This window comes from Mustela nigripes, chromosome 6, assembly GCF_022355385.1.
Source record: "Mustela nigripes isolate SB6536 chromosome 6, MUSNIG.SB6536, whole genome shotgun sequence".
Classification (NCBI taxonomy): Eukaryota; Metazoa; Chordata; class Mammalia; order Carnivora; family Mustelidae; genus Mustela; species Mustela nigripes.
In genome coordinates this window covers 105,347,983-105,369,717 of record NC_081562.1, presented here as the reverse complement: position 1 = coordinate 105,369,717, position 21,735 = coordinate 105,347,983, and the positions used below count along the sequence as shown (strand labels likewise).

Genomic DNA, 21,735 nt, shown 5'->3' with positions numbered 1-21,735 from the left:
CTTATTTCTTAGAAGATTACTGCAGGGATTAACTGAGAAAACGGAAGAAAGTATACATCCCTGCATGACACACAGAAAGCATCCAATGTCAGGTATTATCAAACATGTTTTATGAATTTATGGAAACACTAGATCTCTAAAATGCACTTCTGTCCTAAGGATGTATTTCTAATTAGAATTAGAATGTGAATTCTAATTAGAATTCCCCAATGTGTTGGGGAAGTCAAAACTCCAGTTTGAAGAGCACAGCACACTGGGGCACCGCGTTGGGAATGCAAGTAGAAGGTGCATGGCAAACAACATCCAAGCTCCAGTGCCTAAACATCCTAGAGCCAGGGCAGCTGGATCAGCTATGAACAAAGAGCCACTTCCTATAAACTGTCAGTAAGATAGAGATAATATTCACCTATAACGAACAGAATTCTAAAATTCAATGTCCTGAAGAAGAAAAAACTGTACTACTTTGAGGCAGTAAGGTGTAAGTAAGGTATCAATTATTTTAATTTATTGAGAAAAATCAGCTCTGCACAGTATTAACTCAAACAGAAAATAAATTCACTGGTAGGTCCACAGTATGTCATCAAGACTCAGAAACAAGCCACTGGACATAAAACAGAAAATTTCCTGAAAATATTATAACCAATATTGAAAGTCCCAGGGTACTACTGAAATTGGCCTCAAGTACCAACCAAAAGTCATATGCTAATTAAAAACTTCACATAATTCCCCACAATGAAAGAAAAAAAAAACTTATCTTGCCTAATAAATACCATTAATCTGAGATCACATATATCAACAGAAATTTAAAAAATAAAAGGGCTTATAAACTATAAGGTAAGTAAAAAAAATTGAAACCTATTGATATTTAGAATTTCCCTCTCAATTCAGATGAGAGCTACATAATTAAACATCTATTCTAGACACAACCATTTTAGGAAGTCAATCCTATTATTATCCCCATTTACAAATGAGGAAATGAAGGATTAAAGAGGTAAAGTAATTCATCCAAGATCACATAAGTAATAAACATAGATAGCTGCATTCAAATTAAGGTCTGACTCCAAAGCCCAAGCTTTTAACCTCTGTTACTAAATACAGACCACCTCCGTGAAGATCAACAGATTAAAAGGGAAGTTCATGGGGCGCCTGGGCGGCTCAGTTGGTTAAATGGCTGCCTTCAGCTCAGGTCATGATTCCAGGGTCCTGGGATCCAGCCCCACATCAGGCTCCCTGCTTAGCAGAGAGCCTGCTTCTCTCTCTCTCCCTCTGCCTGCCGCTCTGCTTACTTGCGCTCTCTCTCTGTCAAATAAATAAATAAAATCTTTAAAAAAAAAAAAAAAAAGCGGGGGGGGATGTTCATAAAATAAGAGCAATTCCAGAAATACTATATATTGTACACTGCCCAAAACAAAAGGGCCTCAATCCCCAGACCAGGAACAAGAAGAAAATCAAGTCTTTTGCCATAGCCTATTTTTCCTTAAAGGATTCTTAAAAACTCCTTGATCCATGTTCTTTTTCATATATGCTTAATGTAGTGCTGTGAGAGTTAGATCAAAGTCTAGGGCAGCTGCAGAAATGAGGACAGTATGAGTTAAGAGCAAATTATAAAAAAAAATGTGAGAATTTTCCAAGAGCTGGTTCAAACTGCCTTTTATTGGGCTCTAACATGAGAAAGATGTTGGGAAAAAGTGACCCCTGTAAAATCTCACCAGAGTAATTTGGGGAAAAAAAAAAAAAGCACATGCTAATAAATCACCATATCAATTTCATATAATTATCCTATACTCAAAAGATTATTGACTTTTACACTGTTATATTTTAGGATGAGATGGTCATACTAGAGCAGTTGTCCTAGTGACTCATAGGGGTAATCACTGAAACTCAGTTACTCCCACATGGCTAAAAACAAATATAAGAACCATTCAAGAATGACCACAAATACAGTTTTTACTTTCTATGGTACAAGAAATCAATCACAAGCCCATTTGTGATTGAATAAAAACACTACTTGAAAGGGGTACAAAGAAAAGGATGGACTTCCAAGAGGAAAAAAGTCATTTATTAGACTGTGACAAGCTTTTAAATGTTTGCATTATCATTAAACCAACTGCCTGGTTCTCCGATTCGCACACCTGCCACCTCTAGCCAACACTGTCACACTCCTAAACTTGGAAGTAGGCTCACCTCTAAAACACTGGCACCCTCTTCTGACCCTTGTGTAGTACTGCATGCACACCAGTTACTGGGGTGAAAAACTCTAATAAAGGCATGAGTTAGTAACTTTGCAAGTAACATTTTCCAGATAATTTTATACTTGCAATTCCCTGGATGAACATAAAACTAGCTGAATAAAAATAAGAAATAGCAGATCTTCTAAATAAAATGTATTCCAGTGGAAAGAAAACCAACTGTGTTCTCTTAATTATTTTCAGTGTGTGTGTGTATAATCAGCTGATTTTAATACAATAGCTACAATGATAACAATAACAGAAAAAGGCTTTACTGTGTGTAATAAACTAGTTTAATCCTAACAACAACCCGACGAGGCAAACACTCCTATTACCTTCATCTTACAGATGGAGGGAAAGTGAGGCACAGTGAACTTAAATAACATGCCCAGAATCATATACCTTGGTAGTAAGTGGGAAGGCTGAAGTTCAAACTCAGCAACTATGACCCCAGAGCCAAAACCTAATTTTTATCTAAAATATCCCTGTGAGGTAGAATGAGGTTTATATTCTGATAATAAGAAACATGACTGAAGGAAAGTCTGAGCTGTAAGGAAAATTACAAATACATCATTCAAATCTCTCAACGTCTGAATCTCTCATTTTCAACAAAGTCCCAACCTATACAAAAATAAAATATTACATGAAAGAGTTTTGGTCATTTCCCCATTCCTCCTCACTAAAGGATTCTCATCTTCTGGGTCTATAATGTTTTTATGTGTTTTTACTTTTCATTCCTCTTTTCCATCTAAGTACACCCTTATTTACCTATCCAGTTCTTCAAAAGAAAAAGGAAGACAGGCTAAATAATCTACAATTTTTAACTTCATTTTCAAATAGGATATGAAGGCACATTGTCTCATGATCTGAAGTTCAAAATGAGATCTATTTAGAACATTTCTAGATTCTGCAGCTTGCCTACATAAAGCTAGTCATAATATCAAAACTCAAGAACCCTTAATAATCTAAACAAAGGGTAACCGAGCTCACTGCCATTCATGATACACCATGGGTGAGAACAAAAGATGGATTTGGATTTCTTTTTTACAACTATCTTTACAACATTTCATGTTTAAATATACTTAGTAGTACAAACTTAGGGCAAGTTCAAAGAATTAAAGGCATACATAAACTGCACCAGACTGTTAGATCTAAGAAATGAAACAAGATAGTTCTATTTTAGTACAGTATGACCACATTGCGAAACAATTATTCAGCACGTTATTCATTATCTCCCAAATCTAAGTATGACAAAAAATTGCACAGGTGATACACATGAAAAGGTGCCAAGGAACTGACTGCCTGCCAAAGCCAGAATTCTTCTTACCTCGGTCTGCAGGATGGCAGCCCGCTGTTCTTTAGCAGTCAAGGACTCCTTCAGCACTTCAATGTGTTGCTTACTGTCTGAGAACTGATTTGTGAGTGTTTCTAGCTTTGTCTGTAAGGCCAGTAGTTCTGTGTCCTTTCTGGATAGCTCCTGCTTCACCTGACCAATCTAGAGAAGATAATAAAATACTGTAGGGAAAAAAGAAATGAAACAACCACCTCTGATCTGGCTCTTTGACAGATCTGAGTCACAAAATATGAAACTAAAAGCATTAGTTTTCTGACAAAACATAATTCATCTTTTTTCCATCATCTAATCTTGGATAACCACCCCCCCCACACACACACACACAGTTTTTCAACAAATAGGGAAATTCCAGTTTTCATTTTCTGCATCTCCTAAATACTCTTCAAAATCCCTTAGAAAAAGAATAGAGGGAAAGAAATCCCAATTCAATTAGATTACTATGCAATAGCAGGAAGCATCTAAATACCAATGCGCTGATGAAACAGTTTTCATTTTATTAAGTCAGACCTCTTAAAACATAAAGCGGAATTAGCGTAGATACAAAACAGAAGGGAAAAAGAAAACCTCCTAGCATTGCTATTTAAAGTTAAATTCGAAAGCTGCTGCCGGTATACTGTTTACTTTTTTCATTCACAAACAAAAGTTTATATAAAACCCTTATCTTAAAAAGCCACATTTAGTGTTATGAGGCATTATAAACCTGTGCCTTTCAGAAATCATATAATTTTGATGAGTTAGAGATACTGACCTTAAAAAAGATTTCACCTACAAAGTTATATCATCTACAACGTCTATTAGCTAAAGGGATTAAAAAGCATATAACTTAAATGCATAAAGGCTCATTCTGTAAGAATCAACACGTGTAATTTGAAACTGAATTACTGACAGAGGAATCCATAGTCAAAAGATGCCAATCAATCTCCCATAAATTTCTCTCATCTCAACTTAAAAAATTTTTATTTCAAACATTTCATTTACATTCTACTGTTTCTAAGAATTTTCTAAATAGTCTCTTATTCTAAATGTACACCAAATAAGTAAGTAAGATTTGCTTTTACATTCTATTCTGTTTTCTGCCTAGCAAGGTAGCTATGCACAAGAAGATTAATTATTGGAAGTATAAATCTGACTGACAAGTTCAGTAATTTCAGTATTACTGATGAAAGTTCTCTGTATTTTTTCATTGACTGTACCTATAGTATTTTCACTATAATAATCTTGGGTATAAGGGACAGTTTGGGGAACATTTTCCCATAAGGAGGTATGAAATAAATATCAGTTTAATTAAATTAGACTTTTAAGGAGTGCTAAAAATAAGTGTCTAATTTACTCTTCTTGTTTAGCAAGAAGACAAGCATTTTCTCATATGCATGAAAATTCTATTTGCAAATTTCGTTATTCATTCATTCCACAAATATTTCTATATGCATACTGTATGCAAACTACTTGAGGGTACTAAGAACATCAATGGAAGATAACTATAAATGGCAGCTATCTTCACCCTATAATATAAATATGTACCTTGGAGTTACCTGTAATGTAATGCTGTGGCATCTTTCATGACATCCCTTTTCCAACAAAAAGTACATATTTATATTATTCCATCCTTAACATACAGGTTGCACTAAAAACATACTTGTGTATGAATGAATATTCAGGAGGAATGTTTAAAATGTTATCACTTCCTCAACTAAGGAACTACTATGGTTTAAAGATTACCTCTAATCACATAGTTAAAAATAGGTATAAAATCCCTGTTTCCTCATCATCTACTTTATTAAAGAATCATCAAAGTCGGCTATATTGACCACAGAGACTGAGAAAGGGAAGAAAATACTCTAAATGGAAAGCAGAGTTTAAAAGCACACATTTTCCATAAAAGTTAGGATCATGAGGCTTTGCAGTCACTCACACCTGGGGATAAGTGTATCTCTGAGTATTTACTTCTCTAAGCCTTCGTTTCCTGACCAGTAAAATGGAGAAAGTAAACAGACGCTACTGTACTGTTTGGAGATTAAATAAAATAATGTATGGAATGTACATAGCCCATTGTCTGACACAAGACAGAAATATTTATAATAGCTAAGGGGAAAAAAAGGTAAAGTTATGCATCAACTACTCCTCTAGAAAATACACAGTTACCATAAACCAAATAAGTGCCTTATAGACAAAATATTTCACTTTACTATCTGTACTATAAAGGGGCCCATAAATAGCAAAAACATCAAGTCAGCACAAATTCTGTTTTGGTTTGGTTTGGTTTGGTTTTTTTAATGCTGTGTTCCTGTCTTATCCCACAATTATTTTCAGAAGCAGTTTTTTCCCTGACACTGGTGTGACACACACGCACGTGGCCTAGTACAGGGCAGAAGATGGAAAAGCTCACCAGCACAGGTTCTGAAACCAGACTGCTTGTGTAAAAATCAAGCTCTACCTCTCACCAGGTATATCACCTGAGTACCACTCTGCTACCTCAGTTTCCACATCTATAAACTGGGGCTGGGTCATATACCAACCTTGGCAGGTTATAAGTGTTTGAGTGTTAGCTATTTTATTATTTTTTTGTTACATTTTGAAATGGAATTTTAAGTTCTTTAGACAGAAGATTAAACTAGATTTAGAGATTTTATGTTTCATGCTAATTCTAATTGACTAGCTAACTCTAAATAAGCAAATCACTTTCTACACATCTATTCTTTAAAAAGTAACATTTGTTGGAAAATCACCTAATGGAGACTTAAAGTTAAATACCTATGAACTTAAAGCACTTTACTCAAGAATTTCAAAATCTAGGCGAGTTGATCTTAAAAGTTCTCATCAAAGGAAGAAAAAAAATTTTTGTGATAGATATTAACTAGACTTACTGTGGAGATCATTTGTGTGTGTGTGTGTGTGTATCTCAAATCATTATGTTGCAAATCTGAAATATAAAGTTATAAATCAATTATATCTCAGTTTAAAAAAAAAAAAAGAATTTCAAATTCAAATAATCCCTAAAACGGAGAACATCTGCATATTCTTACACCCAAGAAGAAATGGAGATCACCATTCATATAAAACAATTATCTACAAAAGGAAAGGAGAAAAAAACACGCTTCGAAGTCCCATCCATACAATGACAAAAGCAACAATAAACAACCAGAACAAGTGAGGGCTCACTGCACACAAAGTGAAATATGGGTCAAACTGGTGAACAGGAGTCAGTTAAAGAGCAGAGCAGGCTGGTTAGTGCTAGTATTGGGCAAAGCTGCCAACCAAAGAGAATGAAAGTATAAGCCACCCAGAAGCCAGAGCTAGCAGGGTCCCACTGTGGGATCACTGCACACAAAGAGTATATCTTACGGCAAAGACCTCAGCCTGAAGACCAGCCGCTCTCTTTTTCAGCTCCTCCCCTTGAGCCTCTTTCGAACTTAGTTCCTCCTTCAGTTGCTCTACCTGTCACGACATTGTTATTCTTTTTCACTTATGTGTCAATCTACGTCTTACTATCTGCTTTTCAGCCAGAGCAGTAACTGGAAATAACAATAACCTGTATAACACAATCAAATCTGTTCCCCTAATTCCCTCTTCAAAGAACCCTAGATAGTTTTTCACATTTTTTAATGGACTTAAATGTGCCAATCAGCAAATGGAGACTGTATGGTAGTTTATTTTCTTCTCAAATTAGCGTGAAAAATACAAACTAATAGAAGTTGAAAATGTGAATTTTTAAGTTCTAAAATTAGCATCGATTTTCAGTAGTCATTGATAACAGATTCTTAAAATAATAAAGGAATATTCTATTGACTTTTATGTCAGGTCTGAGTACCACAGCCAGAAGCTAGAAAGTGGAGAGGAAGTTAGAATAATTGTGTATCATGTCTCTACAGTTTTCTGTTCTGAGAAACTGAGGAACTAATACAATTGGGATGCAAGGGCTACTTATTTGTAGCTAATATTATGTAATCATAATTGTGATTTTTAATTAAACCAAAACAAACTTGGCAAATTGATAACTATAATAAACTAGATCCTCCAATTTGCCCAAATAGTTTATAGAATCAAACTAAATGGCTTTGGATCTAAGGAAAAAATATTGTGACTCAGTTTCTAAATATGGACTGACATGCTGCGCTGGTATGTGATCTTACTGTAGGTATATCTGAAGTGCACACGGGAAACAATAAACCTGATACAAACGCATCTTCTCCAAGGGACAGGACAAAGGGTTTTTCTTTATAGAACTGTATTTGAAGGGAAAATAGGATATTATTTAAGCCATTTCAGGAAAAAAAAAATAGGTGGGGGAACTGGGTTCAGGATTTTGGCTGTTAAAATACTACACAAGAGTTAAAGAACTTGTTGTCTCATGTAGTGAGAAAAATTCAACTTGGATAGAATTCTAAGAAATTAAAAAAAAAAGAATTCTAATAAATCATCTCAGAAGTACTGATAGATATAAATCTTAAACTGTGACAACACATATCAGGCTCATAGGAATAATTTTCTTTTAAGTGAAAACTTGAAATAACAATCATCAGTAATTCTGACTTTAGTTCTAGGAAAGTTGCATTTGAAAGAATTCTAATTATCCTTCCCTGAAGTCTGATAAAACAATGTGAAGTTCTTCATCATCACTAAGGAAATAGAAATATGCATCAATTTCTCAAAACTCTTTTAAAAACTATAGTATCACACACCATTACCTTATTTTTCATAAATTTAGAATGGCTCCGATAGACCTCCATTTGTTTCATTTCTTCCTCCCGTTCTTCCGTACTCAAGGCCCCATTTGATTTCAGCATCTGAATTTCCTCTTCCAAGTCTCGGAGCCCACGCTCCATAGAGGAAATTTTTGAATCCTGAAGACAATGGAAGATTTAGACATTAAAGTATTCACAACAAATGAGAGGCGTTGAAAAACTAAGTCTTTACAATGTTGAATTTAATAAAGATAAACAAATAAAGATAGCATTTGGTGCCTTGCTTCTAAATTATATCCTTTATGGCCCCTTGGGTGAAAGGAGAAGAGTTCATATCTAGAATATGATTTTTCCTCTGTCCCTTCCTCTAGTCTATACCCTTTTGCTTAAAGTTGAGAGAATTATCTTCTTTAAAAAGTAAAAGAAATGGAAAGCTAGTTAAAGTTTCTTTGTGGTTGGGCACCTGGGTGGCTCAGTGCGTTAAGCCTCCGCCTTCAGCTCGGGTCATGATCTCAGGTTCCTGGGATAGAGTCCTACATCAGGCTCTCCGCTCGGCGGGGAGCCGGCTTCCTCCTCTCTCTGCCTGCCTCTCTGCCTACTTGTGATCTCTCTGTGTCAAATAAATAAATAAAATCTTTAAAAAGAAAAAAAAGTTTCTTTGTGGTCAACAAATTTCTAGGGAAAAATTCTGTAATATTAACAGAAAAACCATTCCTAGCTACTCTATCATTCTACTCTGTGACCCCTAAAAGGTTTATTTCTCCTCCCAAAGGAAGGAGGAAGGTAAAAGTGTTTCAAAGACTTATGCAATAATGTGTATAACTATATTTGCAATAATATTTTATAGCATCTCATTGTAAAAATAACAAAGGGATGATTATGCTAACAATTATAGTTTATCATATTATTCTCTCTAGTTTTCTACACATTTTAAGTATTTTATAATAATTTTTTTTTAAATCACTGTCCTTATAAATCATCTCCACAAATATCATCTCCCAGTAGAATATTCTTCTATATTCAATTTCTTGGTTTAGCTTGTCACACTATCTAGTTTATCCCCTAGTTTACTTTAGATATTATCAATTGCAAAAAGATCACATTAGATGTCAATTACAGAAAAATTCCTACACAGAATGAACACTTCCTAAAGTTGTATATGTTTCATTCACCTAACAAATAAAGAAGTAGAATCATAAATTAAGTATAGTTTTACTTTATTTGGAACTTCAGAGAAACCACTCCTTTAGAAAGAATTTTGAAATTACTTCCTTTTGTACTTTTCCTCAAAGATTTCTTGATTGATATTCTTTGTTATCATAAATCTTAGAGCATGAAGATAAAAGTTTTAAAGGATTTATCACGAGACAAGTACAACTAGCAATATTTAGGTTCAGGGGAGAGAAGGGGGATATACTACTTGCCCTGTGTTACCTTTAAAAATATCATAGCAAAAATTTTCTTTTACAAATCTACCCAAGTTAAACGTAGATGTAGTTCAAAATTAAATGCACCGAAGTAATGCAATCAAGAGATACAACAAACCTAAATTCTGAATTACTTGTTTAAAATAAGTGGGTGCATCCCATTTCTACCACAGCCTAAAAAAACACACACACAAAAACAGTGGGACACACTTAATCTCCTGGCCCATAAAGAATAAATACAACCATAACTTAAAGATATCTTGGGCTCAGCTCCAGACCACTGCAGTTAAGTAAATATCACAATAAAGAAAGTCAAATAAATTGTTTTGTTTCCCACTGCATGTAAAAGGTATGTTTATACTATATTCTATTAAGTATATAATAGCATTATGGGAAAAAATATGCATACCTTAACTTAAAAATAATTTATTGCTAAAAAATATTATCATACGAGCTTTCAGTGAGTCATAATCTTTTTGCTGGTGCAGGGACTCACCTACATGTTGATAGGTACTGACTGGTCAGGGTGGTGGTGGTGGTGGTAGCTGAATTTGGGGCAACTGTGGCAAATTCTAAAAATAAGGCAACAAGTCTGCTACATCAATTAACTTTTCCTTTCACGAACAATTTCTCTATAGCAGATGATACTGTCCGACAGCATTTTACCCACAGAACTTTCAAAACTACAGTCAATCCTCTTACACCCTGCTGCTGCTTTATCAACAAACATTCTATAGTATTCTAAATCCTTGGTTGCATTTCATGGCATCTTTACCAAGAGTAGATTCGATTTTAAGAAACGACTTTTTTTTTGCTCATACGTAAGAAGCAACTCCTCATCTGTTCAAGTTTTAGCATAAGATTCAACACCTTCAGGCTCCACTTCTAATTCTAGTTCTCTTGCTATTTCTGCCACATCTGCAGCTCTTCCTCCACTGAAGTCCTGAACCCCTCAATGTCATCCAGGAAGGTTGGAGTCAACTTCTTCCAAACTCCTATTCAGGTTGATATTTTTACCTCTTCCCATGAATCACAAGTGTTCTTACAGGAATCTGGAATGGTGAATCCTTTCCAGAAGGTTTTTTATTTACTTGGCCCAGATCCTTCAGAAGAATCACTCTTTATAGCAGCTATAGCCTTACGAATCCATTTCTTAAATAATAATACCTGGAAATCAAATGACTCCCTGATCCGTGGGTTGCAGAATAAATGTTTTGTTAGTAGGCATGAAAACAACAATAATCTCTTTGTACGTCTCCATCAGAGCCCTTCCGTGAGCAGGTGCATTGTCCATGAACAGCCATATTTTGAAAAGAAACTCTTTTTCTCTGTAGTAGGTCCCAACAGTGGGCTTAAAATATTCAGTGATGTTGCAAATAGATGCACTGCCATCTAGGCTTTTACAGAGCAAAGGCAGAGCAGACTCCGTATAATTCTTAAAGCTCCAGGATTTTTGGAATGGTAAATGAGCATTGGCTTCAACTTAAAGTAACTACTGCATTAGCCCCTCACAAGAAGCTCTGAAGCCAAGCACTGACTTCTCCAGCTATGAAAGTCTTGGATGGCATCTTCTTCCAACAGAAAACTGTCTCATCTACACTGAAAATCTGTTGTTTAGTGGAGCCACCTTCATAAGTTATCTTATGAGGTCTTCTGGGTAACCTGCTGCAGCTTCTCCCTCCATACCTGCTGTTTTACCTTGCACTTTAATGTCATAGAGTGGCTTCTTTCCTTAAACCTCATGAACTAATCTCTGCTGGCTTCAAACATTTCTTCTGCAGCTTCCTCGCCTCTTTCAGCCTTCACAGACCTGAGAGACTTAGAGCCTTCCTTGGATTAGGCTTTGGCTTAAGGGAACATTGTGGTTGGTTTGATCTTCAATCCAGACCACTAAAACTTTCTTCATATGAGCAATAAGACTGTTTCGCTGTCTTACCATTCATGTCTTCACTAGAGTAGCCACTACTAATTTCCTTTAAGAACGTTTCCTTTGAGGCGCCTGGGTGGCTCAGTGGGTTAAAGCCTCTGCCTTCGGCTCAGGTCATGATCCTGGGATCGAGCCCCGCATCGGGCTCTCTGCTCTGCAGGGAGCCTGCTTCCTCCCCTCTTTCTCTCTCTGCCTGCCTCTCTGCCTACTTGTGATTTCTCTCTCTCTGTCAAATAAACAAAATCTTAAAAAAAAAAAGAACATTTCCTTTGCCTTCACAGTTCGGCTATTTGGTGTTAAGAGGCCTCAGCTTTGGACCTGTCTTCCTCACTAAGCTTAATCATTTCTAGCTTTCGATTTGAAGTGAGAGACATGTTACTCTTCTCACTTAAACATGTAGAGATCATTGTAGGGTTATTAATTGGCCTAATTTAATATTGTTGTGTCTCGGAATAGGGAGGCCTGAGGAAAAGGAGAGTTACAGCGGAATGGCAGGTCAGTGAAGCAGGCAGATCACACATATTTATCAAGTTTACCATCTTACATAGGCACAGTTTGTGGTGTCCCAAAACAATTACGATAGCAACATCAAAGATCACTGATCACGGATCACCACAACAAATATAATAATGATGAAAAAGTCTGAAATACTGGGAAAATTTCTAACTTGTGACACAGAGACATGAAGTGAGCAAATGGTGTTGGAAAAATAGTACCCAAAGACCTGTCTGAATTATCATATGATCTCCCTGATATGAGGACGTTGAAATGCAGTGTGGGGGGGTTGGGAAGGGTAGGAAAAGAATAAATGAAATAAGATGGGATCAGGAGGGAGACAAACCATAAGAAACTCTTAATGTCACAAAACAAACTGAGGGTTGCCGGGGGGAGGTGGGTAGGGAGAGGGTGGTAGGGTTATGGACATTGGGGAAGATATGTGCTATGGTGAGTGCTATGAAGTGTGTAAACCTGGTGATTCACAGACCTGTACCCCGGGGCTAATAATACGTTATATGTTAATTAAAAAAAAATAAAAATAATTTTTTTTAATTTTTTTTAAAAAGACCTGTCTGACACAAGGTTGCTACAAACCTTCAACTTGTAAAAAAAAAAAAAAAAAAAGACAGTATCTGCAAAACACAATAAAGTGAATCACAATAAACCGAGATATGCCCGTAAACTGTTTTCATTGTACTATCTGAAAATTTACCTTCAAGATCACTATACATCTTCCTGGAAATATCAGGATGCAGTTCCTTAAGAATAGCTAAAATACCAGGCATATGCATGGGACTAACCTACCAATGAAACGTGGCTAACCTCTGACATTAGTTGGGGGCGGTGGGTGGATAAAAAGGGGCCAATGCCAAGAGGGACTGCAGAGCAGTCCATAGCACCACTGGTACTCCACAACTGGTACTCCACACAACACAAAATTGCCTCCAGCTATGAACTCAAGCTCTGCACATCACATAGACAGCCTCTAACTCTACAAAGTCCCCACAACGCCCCAAGAAACATTATCAATCTTCTCCCCAAACTCCAACACAAATACAGAGGCAGTTCTTAACGCAATCAGCACCCTCACTACCAAATCATGTCCCATAAAAGCTTCTCCCCAACAGGGACCAAACTATAACTCTGAAAGTCCTGAGGCAGCCACTGACTGCCCAGATAAGAGACCTGCCAGACTACTCACTGAAATCAGGCAGAAAAACAAGGTCTGATATGCTCAACTTGTTCTACCACAACTCAACCAGACTGGGTTTATGTGAGGACAGTCCTTCCAACCAAGTTTCCTACTCCTAGAATGTATAATAACTAAGTAAATAAATTATTTATCATCTTACTATTCTGTACTTCCCCCAGCCCTGGGTCTCCCATCATTAATCAGCCATTTCCAATGAGCCTACTGACATCCCCTGTTCCTTGCAAAATTTCTCAAATCCTCACCTTTTTCCCCCCCACAATTTTCTCCTCACCAAAAGGTAAACCTTTTGGCTTTCACAAAGGATATACTTTCCCTGCATTATCCCCGATGAAGGTTACTAACCCTCCAGTACCAGAAAAGAGCAGGGGGAAAAGTGTTGCCTCCCTTTATTTACAGCACACACTCCTTTTCACTTTACCCTCCTCGCTGCTGCCATCTAGGGACTTCCCAATAACTTCCGGCCACTTGAAAACATCTTTGGCTCCTGACTCACAATCAATCTTCCCTTCAAATACCACTCCTGCCATCATCCTGGGATTTCAATGTTCTAATTCCATGATGTCCTTAATTCCAATGACCTCATCTACCAGTCCACTTCACTACCCACTCGACAGGACTAAACTCTGGATCCTAAAACCAGGACTCTCTCCCCAGGCCTGTGGCACCATCACTTTCTATTTGCTATTCGTAAACCTCATAGACATTCCCTGTCACATTTTCTCCCAACCTGTCAGTCCATTCTGAATTCTCTTTCTTACTATCCACACTACATTCTTTTCCTGATTATACAAACTCTCTCACCATGATCCTCAATTCATATGCATCCCAATAATTCTGCCATTATCTACCTGACAAAACTCTCACCTAGAGCAGCACAGTAATTCTTACCTGTTCCTCCACTGCTAAAGGAAAAAAGAAAAAAAATTAGAGAAGAATGAAGGGGGAGGTAGAGTGGAGAGGGAGAAGATGAGGGGGGAAGAAGGCAAGAGAAGGGAGGAAAATTACATCACCTTGAAGACAGTGGGCTTTTTTATGGTCTATCAACCATCTTCCTTTCCTTTTCCCCCCAAGACTATTCTAGACCTTCATAATTCTCTCAAATTCATGCTATACTTGCAGCTGTGATTTTAGCAAAGCATCCACCTGACCCAGCTGGGCCACCAGAATCTCAGAATCTCTTGTTTCTTAATCAAATGGCTAAAGGTTAACACAAGTTAAAATAAAGCCACTACCAATTAATACTATTATATTTCCCTATTCTTTTTTTTAAATATTTTATTTGTTTATTTGACAAACAGAAATCAAAAGTAGGCAGAGAGGCAGACAGAGAGAGGGAGAAGCAGGCTTCCCACTGAGCAGAGAGCCACTTGATTCCAGGACCCTGGGATCATGACCCGAGCCAAAGGCAGAGGCTTCAACCCACTGAGCCACCCAGGTGCCCCCTATATTTCCCTATTCTATCAAAAGGTGAGTAACATGATTTTGGAAACAGGTACATTCATGTGTTTTATTCTTAGATTTAAACAGGGCTCAGGAAATAAAATACACAAAGAGATTTGTGGGAAATGTGAACATACAATGAAACTTTTTAAGGCTCTTTGCAGGATTATGTTCAAGACTATAAACTAACTACAAACAGCCCAGAATTCTACTAATTCAGAATTTGTTTGGTAAATCCTTTCCCCACTGGAAATAAAGATATACACAATATTTTAACAGGAAATCATTTAAATTCAGAGAAAAGTTCTTAAAACTGTATTTGGGAAGCCTCTATTTACATAAAACCATATACCAATAACTAAATATTCTTGTTATATTAACAAGTATTAAATAAAAGCTCACAAAGTAAAAAGTGTCAATCTTTTACAGGAATATGAAGAAGCTAAAAAAAAGAGAAAGACAGAGAGATCCTTATCTATAAGAGTCTTTCAGCTTTTGGAACAAAGAATACGATGTTCATAAAAGTAATAATAGCAGCAGCTAACAGTTTGTGACATGCCAGGTACTGTTCAAAGTGTTTTACTTGCTATACCTAATTTAAACCTCAAAACAACCTATGGGATAGCACTCTTATTACCTCCTTCTAACAGTGAAGAAATTGAGGTATAGGGAGGTCAGGTAACTTGCTTTGTGATCATGTAACTGATTCAAGGAAAGCCAAATTTTGAAACCAAGGAATCTGGAAGGCAAGCTCTTAATATAATACAGAGCTCAAAGACTTCTAATTATTCATTAACTTAAGGCAGAGTTTTTCAAAGTATGGTTCACGTTCTAAATTCTGGATCCCCCAAGACCTTTTCAAGAAGTCTACATAGTCTAAGCCATTTTCATAATAATACTATGACTTTATTTGCCTTATCCACTATGTTAACATTTGCACTAAAAGTATATAAGCAATAGTGAGGGGAAAAAAACTGCTAGTGTCTTAGGACAACAGGCAGTAGCACCAAACCATACCAGCAGTCATCGCACTTTTCAGCATCAGACGCTCACAGAAAAAAAAGAAAGAAATATTAGAAATTTAAAAATTAATAAATAAATAAGCTCTAGGCCCAATGTGACCCTGAGGTCACACTGACCCCGATGGTCAAGAGTCACATGCTCTGCCAACTGAGCTAGCCAGGCGCCCCTAGAAATAAAAGTTTGGGAAGACTGCTTCCCTTGAGAATGTCCCGAATGAAGCAGTAAAAATTATTACTTCTAATTAATCACAACCCTTCAGAACACATTTTTTTAATATTCTCTGTGATGAAATGGGAAGGAGCTAGGTATTTCTGCCCACTGAAGTACAAAAGTTGTTCCTTAGGAACAGCACTTGTTTGCCTCTTTGCTGCATTAGGTAATTTTTTCATGTAACATCACTTTTACTTGAAAGAACAACTGACTAACTATGGTTACTAGACTTAGTATTAGGCAGGCATTTTCTAAAAACCAATGAATGAGTCTTTCATTTTAAGAGAAAAAGGGGTCCTGAGATCAAAAGTTTTAAGCACAGCTATTTAAAAGAAATTCTGGACAAGCCTTTTTGGTCCCATTTGAGTTCTCTATAACTAAAAGTGAATAAAACTGAAGTTCTTTTTAAGTGTCATTTTCATCATCTTACTATGTCTTCTCAATCTACAAAATAAGTGAAATATTATTATATACGATTTTCTAAAACTCACACAGGAAAATGTGCAATCACTTAGAAGTATAAAGTGACTCACAAGATTCTTTGCAGACTCTTACTTACCTTCATTTCAATAACAGTTTGCAGGGCTTTTGTTTTGGCAGAATCAGGAGCATTCTCAAATCTCCGATGCATCTCCTATATCAGAAAAGTAAAAATGAGAGTAAGTGTCCTCCTTTTCACTCTTGTTTTTTTTTCCTAAAGGGAGAGCAGAGAAGGATGGCGAGAGGGAATAATTGTGTAAAAAAAATGACTACCCCAGCCTTACAAGACACTCAGATCCCTGTCTACCAAACCTTCCCCAGTGGATCAGAGAACCACAGGTTGCATTCAGGCTAAAGGATTATAAGGGTCACACATACAGGCATATGAGCCCCTGTCAGTGAACACCTAGTTATTTAAAATTAGTCACACAGGTGAAATCAGTACAACAGATGGAAACTACAATGCAATCCCAGAGCAGTGTCAATTTTCCACATGACTCTAAGACCTATAAATCAGAACTCCACACACAGTCCAAAGGGAGATCAGAAATATTTCCTTTTTAAAAGGAGAAATAAAAGCAGACATCAGTCTGCACTGCACAAAGCTACTAAAAGCATTTGTTTTAATCACATCCTTTCTACAGCACCTACTCCAGAGTAACAACCTGGCTACCTGGGATGAAAATCTCTCTCTAGCAGGGTGACAAGTAGAAAGAAAAAAGAAGTTAAGATTGTTCATGTTAATAAAATGTCATAAAAACGTAACTATTCTTTTTCATCTAAATTTTAGTGATCTCAGAATCAGGAAGAAAGGAAGCAATGGTAGTAATATCATAACCAGGGTCTTCAAGGGTCACAGGGAAGTTATCGGACCACCTCAGGCTATTTCCTGTCAGATTTCGTGAATGCCTCCAACTTAACCAGTCAACATTTCCAAAGTACCCTGGCAAAGCTTCTAATAATCCCAGAGAGAAGTGCTTCTCGGCTTTTTGGCTAAGATCAAGTTCAGTGATCCCAGAGAATACACAGATGAATACTTTCCATCTGAACTATACTCAACCATAATGAAAGGAATGTATAATACTTTAATTATACCTTTCACCTAATTTATTCATTCCTGCCTGGCCAGGAAAAATGGTTTGAGAGAAAACAGAAAACAGAACGGTACACTTTACAGAGTTACCTCTTCCTGAAAGAGCAGTACAATTGAACTGACAAAAGTTCTAAATTATAAACAGTGAGCATTTAAAAACCAGTAACTTTTGAACATCCACATTTACCACTTGGCTGCTGAAACTATAGTGCAAACCACTATTAATAGATAACACTCTTTCTGCTACTTTTCTCCCTAACTCCAGGTGTTCTTAAAGCCTGCTCCATCCCTTCAGTCATTCAGGTGAAACACCTGAGTCTTTAATGCCTTCCTTTTGCTTTCGAGCTATAGTCAGTCAATCGGGAAATCCAGTAAACTCTACCTTCAAAACATATCCAAAATGCAAGCACTTCTTGCCATCTCTACTGTTACCACCTGGAATAAGCCACCAACAAAAATATATCTTTTAGGGGCACCTAGGTGGTACAGTTGGTTAAGCATCCAACTCTTCGTTTTGGCTCGGGACATGATCTCAGAGTCGTGGGATGGATCCCCACATCAGGCTCCACACTCAGCAGAGTCTACTTGGGACTCCCTGTCTGTCCCTCCCCCAGCACGTTCGTTCTTGTTTTCTCTCTCTCTTTCCCTCTCTCCCTCCCACTCTCTCAAAAAAAAAAAAAAAATATATATATATATATATATATAGAGAGAGAGAGAGAGAGAGAGTGTGTGTGTTTGTGTGTACGCACACATATATACATATACATCTGTAGGTATCTTTTAAACACAATAACAAGCTCCTAATTAGGGTCCCCACCCTTTGTCTTGCCCCACTGCAGTCTAAGACAGAGCACTCACAGTGACCTTTAAGCATGAATTTAATCTTGTCTCCTCTACTCAATTTAATCTTGTCTCCTCTATTCAATTTAATCTTGTCTCCCCTACTCAAAATTCTTGTCATGGTTCCCTATCTGACTCAAAGCACAGTCAAAGTCCCTTCAGTAGCCTACAAGACCTCATCTCTCACCACTCTTCTCTGTCACCAGGCTTCAGCCACAATGGACTCCTTGCTGTTCCTCAAATATGCTAGGCATTCTCTCATTCCTTAGGACTTTTACACGAGATGTTCCCGTTACCTAAACTCTCTTTCATCAGCTCATGGGGAGGACTTTGTCTCCTTCAAGTCTTGACTCAAATGTCTTCTCTAGATTATTAGGTTTATGAGTTGTGATAATCACACTGTGGTTATACAAGAAAATGTTCATATATTTTAGAGATCATATAGTAAACTCTGTAGAGGTAAATCACATCATGTTGAAAATTTGTTTTAAGGGTATGTGCTTTGGTGAGTGCTGTGAAGTGTGTAAACCTGGCGATTCACAGACCTGTACCCCCGGGGATAAAAATATATGTTTATAAAAAATAAAAAATTTTAAAAAATTGTTTTAGGGACGCCTGGGTGGCTCAGTTGGTTGAGCAGCTGCCTTCGGCTCGGGTCATGATCCCAGCGTCCTGGGATTGAGTCCCACATGGGGCTCCTTGCTCTGCAGGGAGCCTGCTTCTCCCTCTGACTCTGCCTTCCACTCTGTCTCCCTGTGCTCGCTTTCGCTCGCGCTCTCTCTCTGACAAATAAATAAATAAAATCTTTTAAAAAATAAAAATTGTTTTAAAATCTTTGGTGAAAAAAGAAAGAAAAGGAAAAAAATAGGACACATGCAGCAAGTGTCGCCAAAACTTTGGTAGTTGGTATATCTAAGTGATAAGTATAGGTTTGACATTTTTCATTAAAAAATTAACATTTAATGTCAGCACAACATTCCTTATTTTAAAACTTCAAACTGACAAAAAAAGAACCCCTTACTCTACTTTTCCTTCTCCCAGAGCATGTATCTTCTAACAACATATGAATGAATGATGAGTGAATGAATAACAAAGCTACCAAACTTTCAAGAATTGGCTCTTTGAAGAGGAAATCTTTGAACTCCTTTCTATTCCTGTGCTAAATCACATACACCCCCTCTAACTTCTACATAGCCCTCCTCTAACACTTACTACATTGTATTTGGAATAATCTTCTCTAACATACCAGACTGTAAACTCCTTCAGAGCAAAACTGTCCTTTGTATTCCTCAGACACTGTGTGACATGTAAGCAATCATTAAAAATTATTTCTCCTTCATATCCATTCTTCTTTTGTTAGATGAAGAAAAGACTGAAAAAAATGAATAAATTATTAGCTAGTTTTCTTCTTCACCTCTCTACTGGACGACTCTCTCTACCATATCAAAGAAAGGACCTCCTTGTTCCTAAATCTAATAGCTTTTGTCATCAGTCCACATCCTTTCTGAACTCCATGTAATAGCTTTTTTTTTTTTAAACCATAGAGAGAGTTAAGGGAAGAACAGCTATAAAATTATCGACCTCCTTCTATTAAAGACTATCCCAGCTCTGAAGGCTTCTTCTCTGTCCTTTCCCCTAAGCACAGACATTTTCTAAATTCCATCCCTGGAACTGTTCTATAGCCCCAGTCCAGGAACACCACTAGCCCACAGAGAAACTTAAAATGAATTAGAAAAAAAGCAAACCCTCTGGAGTAGATGCAACCTCACCATGAAACACTGGTAGAGTTTTAGGCCCCACCTGTTCCATCAGCAGGAAGCCCTTGTTTGGTTGAACAACATGCACACCAACCATACAAAGTAGCCCTTCCCCAATCCCACAGATTCAACTACAGTTGACTCCTAAACAACATGGGTTTGAACTGTTCTGGTCCACTTATACATGTATTATTTTTTCTTTTTTTTTTTTCAGATTTTATTATTTATATTTATTAGAGGGACAGAGAGACCACGAGCAGAGGGAAGGGCAGACAGAGCAGGAGAAGGAGAATCCTCACTGAGTAGGGAGCCCAACACAGGCCTCCATGCCAGGGTCCAGGACCATGACCTGAGCCAAAGGCAGATGCTTAACCGATTGAGCCACCTAGGCACCCTTACATGTATTTTTTTTATAAATATAATACAGTACTGTAAATGTGTTTTCTCTGATTTGTTTTTGGGTTTTTTTCCTCTGATTTTTTAATAACATTTTCTTTTCTCTAGCTCACCTGAAGAATACAGTAAATAATACATATAACATACAAACTATATGTAAAATCAACCATTTATGTTATCAGTAAGGCTTGCAGTCAACAGTAGCTTATTAGTAGTTAAGTTCCAGGGAGTAAGACATTCATTTTATGAGGATTTTCGACTACACAAAGGTTAGCTCCCAACTCATTGTTCAAAAGTCAACGGTCATACCTTTCCCTGGATAACCTGGAAAAGCTATTTACCTAACCTTGTAGTGGACATCTATCACTCTTTCATGCCATGGTATCTAATCTCCCTTTTATGTTTGGGGATTCCACATTTTAAAATAGTCTTCCTTCCACATTAAAAGCTAAAAATGTCACATACTTTTTTTTCCCAGCCTTTCTTGCAGTTAAAGTCCAGACACAAGACCTAATCTCCCCTACCAGACACATACATCACTTCTTTTTAATCAGAATCTTTTAAACAGAAGACTTGGGGACATGAACAGTGACAACTCTGAGAATGAGTGGTAGAAGCAGCAGCAACCTCACGCTCCCAGTCCCAGGAATGAAAGAGGCTCTAAGGGTAGTGAGCAGTGTCAATGGGGCAGCCAAATAAGCTGCGTGTCTGCGCCTTGCACCAAGAGCAGCCCTGTCTTCACCAAACCCATAAAGGAACATGATGGACTGGAGACTGTTTTGGCTATATAACTTCTGCACCCAGTCTCTCCAGCCCTCCTAGAGATTCTGCCTGGATGATACCAACAGTCTTCCAAAGTTGATCTCCCTAGTAGCACCCTGAAGACTGTTGCTTTAATTATTTTAATTATTTCTTTCTCTACCTCTCCATTCAAACAATTCATCCACCACCACCAGTGAATTCCAGGGTGCCAAATCTAGTGGACATCTTTCTGTCCTCACCTTCCTAGAACTCTCAGAGGCATTCAAAGCAGTGGGCCACTCCCTCCTATATACACATTTCCTCTTGACTATTATGATACCGCACTCTCCTACTCTTCTTTCTCTCCATGTGCTCCTTCTATTTCTTTAGCAAGTTCTTCCTTCTAAATTAGACCCCTAAGTACTA

General features: G+C 37.3%; 1 protein-coding gene across 13 annotated transcripts in view; it reads right to left on the bottom strand.

Annotated features, from left to right (window-relative positions):
• ERC1 (ELKS/RAB6-interacting/CAST family member 1) overlaps positions 1 to 21,735 on the bottom strand; it is a 552,388-nt gene that overhangs the window by 421,539 nt on the left and 109,114 nt on the right. For 7 of the 13 annotated variants that reach the window (XM_059403881.1, XM_059403878.1, XM_059403884.1 and 4 more), the window contains 4 exons: positions 16,562 to 16,636; positions 8,268 to 8,423; positions 6,925 to 7,017; positions 3,556 to 3,723 (listed from right to left, as the gene is read on the bottom strand). In XM_059403881.1, the coding sequence (XP_059259864.1) occupies positions 3,556 to 3,723; positions 6,925 to 7,017; positions 8,268 to 8,423; positions 16,562 to 16,636 (492 nt within the window). The remainder of the gene's footprint in view (positions 1 to 3,555; positions 3,724 to 6,924; positions 7,018 to 8,267; positions 8,424 to 16,561; positions 16,637 to 21,735) is intronic. The other 6 variants (XM_059403883.1, XM_059403891.1, XM_059403889.1 and 3 more) reach the window with 3 other exon arrangements.